Here is a 14,393-nt window from a genome sequence, read left to right on the forward strand (position 1 = left end):
CCAAATACACTAACAAAATTATCACAGCAGTAAGGTAGCCATGAACAGCTTCATTCATGAAATGTGTGTGTCACACAATTTCTGATACACAATTTTGTTGAAGCACTGATTAACTGAGCAACCAAAAACTATTAATATCACTCTCACAATTCCACGCAGAATCATTAACAGTTCTCTTTTTTATCAAAAAAAGACATCTCAGAGCTTGAGAGAAACCTGCACTACAGAGAGAAATTTAAAAAGAACAAAGTTTAAGTACTAACCTCAGATCTTTCAAAACTCCTAAAAATGGTGTCTCCATTAAACGTAAGTGTTTGAAAAATTCCTCATGCTTAGCAGCTCGAGCCATTACAACAGATCGTAGTTTTTTCAACTGAAATACACAAAAGTTTTTACTTATTTTAAGAAATCAATTTTATTAACACTTATAATCCTAATCATCACATTACTAACCGCCTCAACACGTTTTGACCAATCATTATTTGGATCATTAATGATGTCAGTTATTTTGGTCAGCGCTTTTTCCAATTCTCGCACAGTGAAAATTTTGGCTGGTTGAACTTCCTCAAAAACTTTCACAAAATGCTCCTCGTCAAGGGCTCCTGCTGATGCTGTAATTGTGTAAAAAAGATTTAGTTAGTATCTCTAATCCATTTAAATTTTGAATAGGGCCTGTGCCACAGGTATACCCTCTGATAAATATCACTGCTGATTTCAAACACTGGAAAATCCAGGGTCGAATATTAACAATATAAGGAACAGATAGATTGCTACTCACTATAAACATGACATGTTGAGTAGTTACACACAGGCACGACAAACAGACCCTTACACTTTAGCTTTTGGCTAAAGCCTTCTTCAGATAAGGAACACACACATACACACTCAATAACCAGTACAGGCTGGTCTCTGCATGCCATAGATGGTGGCCATGTATGCATGAGGTGTGCTTGCTTGTGTGAATGAATGTGTGTGTGTGTGTGTGTGTGTGTGTGTGTGTGTGTGTGTGTGTGTTTTTCCTATTCTGATGAAGGCTTTGGCCGAAAGCTAATGCGTAAGTGTCCTTTCATTGTGCCTGTCTATAACTCAATGCATCATCTTTACGGTCAGTAGCAATCTATCTTTTCCTTATACCACTGCTCATTTTTCTCTTTAACATAATTATTGTGAGCCATATCATTACAAAACATCATGAATATCTTCTCATTTGCTCTCTCTTCAGTAATGTATATAACTTCCATCATCAAACTACATGACTAAATTGGACTAAAAGCTTAAGTTTAATGCTATGTGATATGTGAACTCTGTGGAAGTAGCTTTCTTTTATAAGCTGCCAATTTTGTTATATCATGGATCCCTAAGCATGAAGAGTTAATTTGTCTTCAACTATGGCTGAACACTCCAGCCTCAGTACAACATGACAGCATTAACCCTCCATGCATTTCCATCTGCATGACTAAACATTATTTAGAGATGATATATTTTTGGCATTGTGTTATATATATATATATATATATATATATATATATATATATATATATATATATATATATATATAAAAAGAAAGATGATGAGACTTACCAAACAAAAGCGCTGGCAGGTTGATAGACACACAAACAAACACAAACATACACACAAAATTCTAGCTTTCGCAACCAACGATTGCCTTGTCAGGAAAGAGGGAAGGAGAAGGAAAGACAAAAGGATATGGGTTTTAAGGGAGAGGGTAAGGAGCCATTCCAATCCCGGGAGCGGAAAGACTTACCTTAGGGGGAAAAAAGGACAGGTATACACTCACACACACACACACATATCCATCCACACATACACAGACACAAGCAGACATATATATATATATATATATATATATATATATATATATGTGTGTGTGTGTGTGTGTGTGTGTGTGTGTGTGTGTGTGTGTGTATGCTACTCTTGATGTTCACAAAAATCTGTGCTGGATAACTGTCTCTAATCAAAACTGGTCGCACCATCAAAAAATTGAAAATCAACTTGAAGTGTTACATGATGTCATTTTTACCACTGCTGTGGAACACAGTCAACATAAAATACCACAAATAACTGTTGTATTGTCCAATAATGACAGATACAGTATTCCCAAACTCTTGTGTTGTCATTGCTCAAGGTATGACCCAAGCCATGAGGGAGTCTCATAAAAAGTATTATAATAAATAAAGAGATACCTGTAAGACATATTACTGTAAAATATGAGCTAAATCACATACCTTTTTTACTGCCTTGAGTTCCTGATGAAGAAAATCGGGACATATCTCTTGAAGCATTTGTTAACATGCATTGCAGAACAAAAACTGTGTTAAGAATGTGAGTAATGGACACAACATACATGCAAAATTGTGAAAGGGATTAATTACGGTGCAGTCATTTTACAAATATTGAAGATACGTACAAAGCATTCATGAGACAAGCACACAAGCAAGTACACAGACATAGGAAGTGGATAATATATGCTCTATTATTTGGCAGGTCTATCCATATGTGGCAGTCAAATGAAAATGAGACAGATGGAAAGTAGTAAGTAATTTCTTTATTATTTCAAAAGTAATCACTGTAACATTTAATACTTTTATCCCACTGTCTGACAAGATGGTCAATGCTTTTGTGGAAAAATGTCTGCAGTTTCCCACGGAACAATTTTTGTACCCAGGCATTGCACTGTTACGTCTGAAGCAACTTGATAGCCACGAATGTCTTCTTCATGGTTTCAAAAGTATGGAAATTGGTTGGGGAGACGTTGGGACTGTATGGAGGATGTGTATGAACTTCCCAGTGAAATTTCTGCAGTATAGTCAAAACAAACTTGGCAAAACATTGGTGGACATTACCCTGCAACACATCCATGCCCTCCATCAACATTATTAGGCATTTGGACTCGATAGCCTGATTCACGTTTTTGCAAAGTGTCCATTTACCACGGTAGGAGGGCATTCACATGTTTCCACTTTTGGTTCTGACACTCTCTAGCTCAAAATAATGACATGTTTCACCACCTCTGACAGTATGGGACAGGACACAATATTCTTCACTGTGATACTGTTCCAAGTGCTGCAGTGATATAGGCATTCTGTTCAACTTCTGCTACTCTGTTAGGCTGTGGGGAACCAGCTGCACACAGATTTTCCAGAACTTCAGATGCTCTGTCATGATGGTGTGAGCAGTACTGTGACTGATGCCCAAGACGAGGCAAATATCTAACACCCTCTGGCATTGGTTATTTGTGACGGAACACCCACTGCAGTAATGATATGATGAGCCAGTCCTGGAAGACTGCTATTTTTCAATGACACCCAACCTCCGCCAAAGTGTTTATTCAATGCAATCACACGTGCACATGACGTGCTGTGTTTGTCATATACAGCACTCATTCAGGCATGAACTTCCCTTCCTGACAATCCTTCTGCAGTAAAAAACTGCACCTTGCTGTTCCTCTCGCCCAGAATCCATAGTAAAGTCAAACACACATTCAATTCATTGGCCTCACGTCAACCATGTTTAACAGACAAATGGCACAGAGGTGAGAATCACCCTGTTCTTTCCTGACTGCCAATGGAGGGCACTTCCACGCACACAGCTACCTGCACTACCAATGTGCACACTATGTTCATTTTGATTTGACTTCCCCTTATATATGAAGCAATAATGAGTAATCAGCAATGTGAAACAGATGGCTTGTTGGGTAGTCTTCAAGGGTATAATGTCTGTAGACTTAAAGGCAGGAAAGAATGGTTGATTGCATTAGAAGTAATAGCCCTTTAAATTGTTACTAGCCATTATTAATGTGTTCAAGATTTTTGCAGGGATCTATGGTTAAGCAAAGGATCTTCATACTTGTCAGCACCACCCACATTCCAATGCATAAGAGTGATTTCAGTAAAACCATACCATGATACTCAATGAAATTAATAATTTTTGCCTACACGTCACGTTCTGCATGAATGCAGAAAAAATAATATGAACTGATGATTTATTTAACTAATATTTTATATTTTCAAGGGTAAGATTACTTTTATAACTATAATATGCACAGGAATGCATTATAAACAAATACAGAAGCAGGCCACATTTAAATATGAGCATTAGTCTTCAGAAAGATGACAATGTTTGCAGGCTGTTTTTAATAAGCTAATTAATCACCCACTGAAGACTTAAAAAAAAACAACATCAGGGATCAAACTAAATAGCAAACATAAAATAGTTAAAGCAATATTCAGTATCTTGCATTCTGCAGTATAAACTGCCCTCAAGTACTTATTTTATCTGTATTGCCACAAAACAATATTTTTCCTCATCTGTTATTGGAACAGACACATACTCAAAACTAAAGGTATAAACATACCTTTTAAAAGGGCTAACAAACCAACATTTTTCAGTTAAGTTTACCAGAGCATGAGCAGAGTACACTTTTGGCTGCTGTTAATCAGTGGTAACAGATTACACTGATATTTATTGAACCTGTGACTGTTTCTAGAATAAATAACATAGTAAAGACAGCAACCAGTCAGTAGATAATGATCATTTTACTTTGAAAAACCAGTTTCAAATGCTTCACTTATCTTCAGTGGATTATACGGTTTATCTCACATTTGTAGCAACTTTGGAAAGCACTGAAATGGTCTGGGGAGACATGCCTCCAAGGTAAAGTACATAAAATTGAAGCACATGTTTAAGGCAAAATCTTGGCTCCACTAAATCTACATCTGTACTCTGCAAGCCATCATATGGTGCAGGGTGCATGGTGAAGCATACCTTATATCACTGCTAGGCATTTCCCTTTCTGTTCCACTCACAACAGAGCAAAAGAAAAACGGCTGTCTACATGCCTCCATATGAGCCCTATTTTCTCTATCTTCTATTTGTGGTCCCTATGTGAAATGTATGCTGTCAGCAGTACACTCATTCTGCTGTCAGCCACAAATGCCAGTTACCTGAATTTTGTCAACAGTGTCTCACAAAAAGAGTGTTGTTCTCCCTTTAATGTCTTTCTTTAATCCTACCTGGTAGCAGCTTCCTAACACCTGACTACTATTCCAGAAAGAACTGCACAAGTGTTCTGCATGCTCTCTCTTCCACAGATAAGCTACACTTTCCTAAATTCTCCAAATAAACTAAGCCATTCACCTTCTCTACAACTGACCTTACATGATACGTCCATTTCAAGACGCTTTGCAACATTACATCTACATATTTAAACAACATGACTGTGTCAAGCAACACACCATTAATACTGTATTCTAACATTACAGGATGTTTTTCTTACTCATCTGCACTCATTTACAGTCTTCCATGTGTCAAGCAAGCTACCACACATTACACTAAACAGAAATTCTGTCTCTCGCTACAGCCACTCAATAATGATCCTTTCCCATATGCTACAATGTCATTAGCAGTCACAGATTGTTGCTCACCCTATCAATTGTAGTGTGTGTGTGTGTGTGTGTGTGTGTGTGTGTGTGTGTGTGTGTGTGTGTGTGTGTGTCCTTGGAGATCTTGAGGGAGAAGGGTTGAGAGCATTCTCACTGTCCCTGGCAGCATGATGTCAAAATGGACATAAAAATGACGCTGAAACTAATATAAAATATGATGAAACTGACATAAAACATGATGATGAAACTGCTGACACAAAAAGATTTCATATCATCAACATCTTGTACCCCACAACTTATTCAATTCTAAAAGGAAGAATAACACACAACATCGTTATGCACACCTTTGGACAGCGTATTATGGACAGATGAACAGTGAAGCACTGAGACATCTACTAGGCAGACCTCAAAACCCAACTTTTCAAGAGACATAAATTTTATAAATATGTTGCAATAGTTCATGTACTGTAATGTGTTAATATTAACAGGGGAATGATAAGGACGAAAGTTCAAGACAGGCAGCAGTTTAAGCAAGCTACGAGGGTGGTTTGAAATGTTCTCGGAACAGAATAGAAAAAAAGTACTTTTATCACTGAAACTTTTATTTTTATTTTTCAATGTAGTCTCCTTGTACATTAATGCACTTGGTCCAATGATGTTCCAGAGCCTTAATCCCATAACGAAAATTAGTTTCCTCCAGGCCTGTGAAATAGTTGTCAACTCCGGCTATCAATTCTTCGTTTGAAGTTAATCTACCAAAAAAAAATTTCAGTTTTGGGAAGAGATGGATGTCTGATGGAGTGATATCAGGTGAATAAGGTAAGTGTGGCTCATATTCATACCTTAGTTCGTGTAATTCTGCCATGGTGACAACACGTGTACAGGCGCACATTGTCTTGATGGAAGATAACTCTCTTCCTTACTAAACCAGGTCTTTTTTTGCATATATTTTGTTGCAATTTGTGCAGGAGGTTAACATAATATTCTCCAGTAATTGTTTGCCCAGTAAGGAGATAACCTACAAACAGAATCCCCTTAGCATCCCAGAACACTGACACTATGTTCTTTCCTGCTGAAGGAATTGTCCTTGCTTTCTTTGGTGGCGGAGGATCGGCATGTTTCCACTGCTTTGACTGTTGTTTTGTGTCTGGGGTATAGTAGTGCACCCAAGCTTCATCTGTGATCACAAACTGGCACAAAAATTCTTGTTTGTTTCTCCTAAAATGGGCCAAACATTGTTCCGATATGTCCATTCTCATGATTTTTTGATCCAGCGTCAAGAGTCATGACACCAATCTTCCAGATAATTTTTTTTTTCATTTCTAATTCTTCAGTTAAAATGTGATATACCCCTTCAGATGACATCTGGAAAGCATGAACAATATCATGTACTTTTAATCGACAATCCTCCATGACCATTTTATGCACTTTTGCAATAACTTGTGGAGTAGTGACACATCTCGCTGACCACTGCACAGATCATCATCTAAGCTCTCCCGACCAAATTTAAATTCATTTGTTCACATGGTAACAGTTGAATATGAAGGATCCGAGTCCCCCAATGTATTCTGGAAATCAGCATGAATGTCCTTTGCTTTCATGCCTTTCTTTACGAAGTACTTAATCACTGCTCGAATCTCAATCTTTTCCATCTTCGCAAATCACTACGCGGGAACAACAACAGAGCCACGTCACCACCACAGCGCTCTTCCAAGAGCACTGACGTGGCCTGTGTTTACAGGCAACAGACCAATGAATATCATGTGAACAACTCGTTGCGCTAACGCTGACCTCTCGTGGTGATTCTGAAAACTTTTCAAACCACCCTCGTGTATTATAACAACAAGTGACAATATTATAGCAACAAGTGACAAGGGTACTTCATCAAGCAAAGATATATCTGATTGGGTTAAGCTTACCATATTAATGTGTGATGTCAGTATAAAGCTAGTGTCTTAGTGACTGCTGGGTAAGAAGAATTTTTTTTTTTTTTTTTTTTTTTTTTTATGTATAGCTGCATGCAGTTAAAAATAGTAAGAACTGTGGCTGTTGCACATGGAAGCTGATGGAACTGGACAGCACCTGGAAATGGTTGGAAACTGCATTGGTCACAGTCTGAAGACTTTTGGCTGCTGCCCTGAACTGCAGTAGCATTGAAGCATCAGCAGAGAAAGATGTGTTGCCTTTGGCGTCTCTAGCAACACCTGGGATCTTTGATGTTGTAATGCCTTCCAATACACCTGACCTGATTGGTTCACACTCACCTAAGTGTGAATGGCAAATAGTGGCAAGGCTGCGTATTCCTGGACAGAAGGCAAAAGTGGGTAGTAGCAATACGGTTGTCTCCTTATGCCTTTAAAAACAGATGTGAAGCCTCGCTCACTAGTGAGAGAACAATTGGGACTGAGTCTGATCTCTCTGAAGATTCTAGACAGGTACAGAGGATGAATTTGCCAGGTATTGGGGACTCAAACATTAAGCATGTGATGGAACCCCTCAAGCAAAAAGGAGGCAGGTTGAGAAGGGAGACCAGTGTTGATTGGGGGGGGGGGGGGGGGCGGGGGGGGGGGGTTTCTTGTCCAAGATGTGAAGGAGGCCCAGCCAGCAGCTACTGAGAGAGGAACTCATTCACGTTTCCAAAATGCACACAAGTATAGGCCTGTATCACAGATTTTAACCTGTTGTAGAATTTTGAAACAGGTTTTATTCTTGTATATTATGATCTTGCCAGAGACCAAAATATCCTTCAAGCCATGATTTCGAGAAACCCAGCTCACATCATTCATCTACAAGACTCAGAAACCTGTAAACTACTGGCACCCACATTGACAAAGTGTTTCTCGAGCTCCAGAAGGCATTCATTACAGTTCTGTACTGTCAGTCAATAAACAGCATATGGAACAAGGATCATCTTTGTTATTGAACTGAAGAGTTCCTAGCAAATAAAACACAGCACAGTCACGCTACAGCAATATGAGAACACAAAAAGAAATCTGTAATATAACACATACAGAACATTCAATGAAAGAATGTCTACTATCAAGATAATACTAAGAAAGAATAATCAAAAACAATATGTTTCATGAAATATGTAACATGATGTACATAAGAACAATAAGTACAGATTACTCTTCAATTATGTTACATGCATGGTTTATCAGCCAAACAACTCTGCAGACATTATAGGGTGCCAGAAAGCCATAGGTTAAGTCATCTATTTCTGAATCTCCACTTCTACTTTATTTACTGCCTACTCATTTGACCACTATATGCTCATGCAGATTTCAGAGAGATCTGGTACCAATCCACCCACCCATTCGCCAAATGTATTTATTTCCTTACCCCCATTTTTCTTCTGGTTCTGCCTGGAAGTGACAGATTACTGAAGGACTGTAGCCCTCTTTTTTATGTGGTGAGCAATACCAATCATGTACCCTAAGGATACAGTTATAGGAGTTTGAACCCACTAATGTCATTAAATGGGCAGACACAAGCACTTCAATTGAATTTCACACATTGTAAAACCAAGCAACAAAATAAAATGCGAAAATACTCACCACCCTTGCATAATGGAATTGCACAGAAACTGTAATAATTTAAATCCATAGTTTACATTCTTTCATGCAGTCTGAATTTCATAAACTTAATGAGAATTAACATAATTACATAATACTGTACTGCGTTATGCAGCTGTAAGCAGCTTATATTCCTGACCTGCCAGGAAAATCTACAATAAGTTCTTCCTGGAGCAGTCAACACACGTCAAAACATGCAACACAACATTCTTATTGTTTAAGTATCAAATTTATGCTGCATAATTTTTAAGCTACTTTTTTTTTTAAAGCCAAACTCATGTATTTCTTTTTAATCCAATAACTTGTCCCACTTCTGTAGCATTAATTTATTTTGACTGCTGTTTTCTTTGATACTCATGCACCAAACATTTTCCCTTCCCTCACTAACCTGGCTTGTGTATTTGTTGCAGTATAAAGTCTTAAGTCATGAACCTAACATCAGTATGAGCCATGTGACAACTACTTGGTGGACAATGATGTCTACTGGACTTTTGCATACACTACAGTCTTACGTAATATTCATGCTCATGCATGTTTTCTAACGATATTTGCACACCTTCCATTTGGTCATTGCCTCAGTCATTTTCTTACCACTTGTAAATCTTCAAATAGTTTTCTCGCTAAATATGTTTGCCTGAATACATGTCCCATCCAATCCCATTTCAATTTCATTACTGTCATTATCACATCTTTCACTTCCGTCTGCCCTCTGATAAATTTTGTTTTTCTCTCTCTTCCAGTAGTCCCCGAAAAGCATATCTCCATTATTTGTCAAGCAACCCTCAATTTTTGAATTTTTTTCATTTAAAGTGCTTGTCTCTCTACTGAAGTCACAACTGGTAATATTATATTATGAACTTTCAATATTGAATAAACCAGAAACTTTATTTTGAAAACTGTTTATTTACCAAAAACACTCACGGCCAGTTCTACTCTTCTGCTTTATTTCTACTGCTGTCCATCTTTAAGTGCTCTAATTACAACCATTCATCAACTGGTTCTGTGACTCCTCTGTTTGTGTGCACATTTTTCTTCTTGATTTGATGACTATACTTCATTATAGCCTTATAAAAACAGACCAAGTAGACTGACTTTTGGACTTGTTCTATTCACTGATGAATCTTATATGCACTAGAGGCAAATAGCATAAAGTCATCAGTGGAAAAAAAAGGAGGAGGAGGAGGAGAAGGAGGAGGAGGAGGAGGAGGTGGTGGTGGTGGTGGTGGTGGTGGTTCATGGACCTTCCATTCACATGCAGTCCTTAACCTCAACTATATATATAACTAAAATAGTTAATATAGATAGTAGTTATTATCATAGAGGGAGGTGGAAGCAACTGCTGACAAATGAAAGTTGAGACAACAATGTGCAAATTACAGAAGAAGGGACATGATGCTGAATCAGGCAGGATTCAAGTATCTACCGCAAAGCAGAACAAATTAAATGCACCCAACAAATATTTAACTGGTGATATAGACCAGCACCAGCACCACCAAGAATTAGGCCTTTCAGCCTATTTTGTCTCAGAATTGTTCATGCCACCATTTGGGGACATTTAACGCTCCTCTTGCCAGTTGGGTTATACTGCATTGCAGCTTCAGTTAGCCTATCATTAAACATATGTTGGACATGGTCATTCCGTCTTCTTTCTTTCTTTTTTTCCCATGTGTTCAATGTTTAGTTCTTGTCTAATATCGGTATTTATTTTATGGTCCAACAATGAATATACCACTACAAAGTGAAGGACCTTCCTGTCTGATGATTCGTTTCGATGTAATTGATCAGATGTTAGGATCCAACATTCACTACCATACAGCAGCAAAGGCAACACTATTACTTTGTATGGTTTAATTAGTGTTTCTTTCTGTATGTTATGTTGTAATGTAGATTGTATAGTTCCAAAGAATTGTCTCAATCTGGCCAATTTTAGCTCTGCATCATATGGATACAACAACATGGTACAGATAAACATCAAGTGGTAATAAGTACAGCAATCAGTCACAAATAATGTTTATTGCAAATCCAGATTTTGATCACCGTGTGGCCATCTTCAGTGTTTAAACACATACAAAAAACCCATTACAATAAGGTGACATGCATCCTTTAGTATATGTTCAGTTGTATAAGTTTTACTTGTGAGTTAATAATAAAATACATAACAGCAGATATCACTTAAAACATTACAACCATTTATACATAAACACAGTCCCAACTGGACTATCAATGTCAAAGACTGAGTTCACACTGAGGCTGCTGGCTTCCATGTATGTCATATCAGTTTACAGTGTCCTCTACATATGTGATGGATTGCCAAAATATATTAACTAAAAAAAGTCTCTGATGTTTTAAAGTTACACATACATGATAGTGACTGTGTGAGGTGACAGGTGGCATCAGTTACTGCTGTACATTTTTAGTTACATATAGTTTAAAAATACAGTAAGTCCTATCCAAAATATCTATATTAATAAATTTATTTAAACAGTGTTAAATCCAAAGTGTTGATAACTTACCCATATAATTACATCAACAACATTTATAACAACATAGTGAACAAATGGCAAAAAAAAAAATAGTTTCAATGTAGTGGACAACAGTAATAATAAGTGTATTTGTTTACCATACTATGATAAAATTAGCGACAGGATAACCTCGTTTTTAGAAAAAGAAAAGTAAATGTGGAATTTTGTACCACAAGTAAACTGGGTAGTATTTTAAAAACAGTATGGAAAAAAGAAATGTTTTCCATAGATCAGACACCTACAGAAGGGGATGTCCCAACTGCGATGTTTGCTATGTGGGACAAAATGATAAACGGCTTGAAGCCAGCTTTGGCAAACATGTCACATTTTTTTCAAAAGAGGTGGCAGAAAAAATCTAATCTCTCCGCAAGTTTGAAATTTTTAATATCAGGCACTATCTTGTGGGACACTGCTTAACCCTTTAACTGCTCTAGATGTGTTAACGCGCACGCCTTTGTACCTGTCCCTGTGTGCTCTGAACGTGTTTACACGCGCCACCAGTCCTTCTACCTGGCACACGTCCAGAGCACACAGGGACAGGTACAAAGGCGCGCACGTTAGAAGGACCAGTGCAGTTAAATGGTTAATTAGCAGGGGGCCACAAAACGTTTCCATTTTTTGAAATTATTTAAAAATCATTAGATTCAAATACTATGAGACTTCCAACAGACACATTGATCTGGCAGTAACGAACTATTTACGATTAAACTAATCCTAGATTGCACATGAGTACATAGTTTTGGTGGCAAATATATTACCCACAATTATACATGGTGTATCTGGAAGTTTATTAGTTTTAACACCAAACTGCATAAATAATAATGTATTTTTATGTGAAAACTGTGTGAAAGGACATTATAAAACAGAAAAATGTTGGGTCCGTTCGAAATAAAGCTGCTAGTCCAATAGCTTATAACACCATTTTTGTCTAATCTAATTCCTGTAGCTGCACTTAAAATTTGACAAATAAATTTATTAGTGTGTGTCTTCTGGATAAGATTTGCTGTAATTTTAAACTATAAGTAATTGTAAAAATGTACAATGATAACTGATGCCACTGGTTAGTACACACTGTCACCACCATATATGTATAACTGCAAAACATTATACACTGTCAGTACAAAAAAAACCACACAGTTGCAAATTTCACTTTTTTTATTCACTCAATGACTAGTTTAAGGCTGGGATCCATTTTCAAATCATCATAACATAGTCAAAAATGGTGTTTCCAAAAATGCAAAAACTATGTAAAAAATGTGCAAACACACTGCTCATTTGCATATTTTTGACATAGTTTTTGCATTTTCGGAAGTACTATTTTTGACTATGTTACGATGATTTGAAAGTGAGTTCTGGCCAGAAACTAGTTATCGAGTTATTAAAAAAATTGAGATTTGCAACTTTGGCTGTTTTTTTTTTGCACCAATTAACAGAAGTTCCTGGCCTACAATTATTACAGCATGCTGAAAGTTCGTAAATTGGACACTATTGTTAGTTACAACTGCCAGTTTGTTTTATGTATGTGCATGAGTTTTTAAAAAAGTATAAAATAAGAAATAAAATAACAAAACATGTGATTGTAAAATAAAGTCCATATAGTTTAGCAATGCCATGTAGTGGGCGCTGTAAACTGGTACGAAATAACAAGAAGCCAATGGCCTGTGTGAATTCAACCTTTGACATGGATGGACCAGTTGGGACTAATGTAAAATTTTAACTTGCATTTGCTAATACAAACTTTATTACTGACTCACACTTAACACTTACATAACTGTACACATAATAAGGTACGCATATTACCTTATTTTAACTTGTTCCTTATATGTTCTTTAGCATTGAAGATGGCCACACACTGAATAAAATCTGAATTTGCAATAAACATTATTTGTAACTGATTGCTGTACTTTTTACCAGCACTGCAGTCAGCAATCCATACAACAGCACTAGGTGTCCTCTGGCTACCCACAACAGCATAATGGAAACATAGACCATGCATGTATTTGTTTGTACTTATTTAAAATGGTTCAGTTAGCTGAAAAACCTGTCAGGTGGGAAATATATGCCATGATTCCTTTCCTGCCTTTGAAAGACAGGTAAGTTGCCAAAATGAATTAGTTTATTAATAATGTTTATGGAGGAAACTTACAGTGTGATTGGCTTGTAAGAAAAGAGGATAAATCATTCAAAGATGGCCATACTAATGGTCATGTTGAGGTGAAAAGTGGGTAACTACCTGTTGCTGCTGCTGTTATTAATTAAGGTAACATACTAATTTATGTAGGTTAGCAACTAACAGTAAGATTGGTAGGGGAAAGTTTGGTAAAGTGGACAGAACAGGAAAAGTGGCCATTGGATATTTACGCTCTGAACAGCACTGCTGCCTGCCAAGAACTGGTCACATTAGTTCAAAAATACACTGCCCTTGTTGTCAGTGAGATTGGCAGAGGAAGTGTGTTCCATTATTTCTGAGTAAAAACTTTTTCGTTTATGAGTTGCCTGAGGTAACATATTCATTTTATCATTCTTACTACCTCACTTGTATGGAGAGTAATAATTTTTAACACTATCAATGTTTAAACAACACCTTTTTGCCTGCAAACATAGTTCCTTGTTATTTATTTCAGTTTGATAAGTTTTCTACCCCAATAGGAGTTGGTTACTCCCAATAAAACACGCATAATACAAATGATAAAACCTGAATCCTTTTATATACAAAGCTCTCAGCCAACATGTCTGTTCTGTTGTATTTGGCCTAACACAAAAGTGCGACTGAAGACAGTCTGCTGCACCCAACTGGTTTTCTTTCGTACACTAGGGCATGAAGATGCCTACAATACGCACCAAGAAATCAGAAAAACAGACCTTGGACTCTGTTGCGATGGCACTGTCCACGA

The 14,393-nt window shown here is 37.1% G+C and overlaps 1 protein-coding gene across 1 annotated transcript in view; it reads right to left on the bottom strand.

Moving 5' to 3' along the window:
• LOC126184408 (CLIP-associating protein 1-like) overlaps window positions 1-14,393 on the bottom strand; it is a 244,920-nt gene that overhangs the window by 168,508 nt on the left and 62,019 nt on the right. The window contains 2 exon segments of the mRNA XM_049926792.1: window positions 264-373; window positions 454-611. Coding sequence (XP_049782749.1) covers window positions 264-373; window positions 454-611 — 268 coding nt within the window.

The sequence above is a fragment of the Schistocerca cancellata genome, chromosome 4 (genome assembly GCF_023864275.1).
Source record: "Schistocerca cancellata isolate TAMUIC-IGC-003103 chromosome 4, iqSchCanc2.1, whole genome shotgun sequence".
Classification (NCBI taxonomy): Eukaryota; Metazoa; Arthropoda; class Insecta; order Orthoptera; family Acrididae; genus Schistocerca; species Schistocerca cancellata.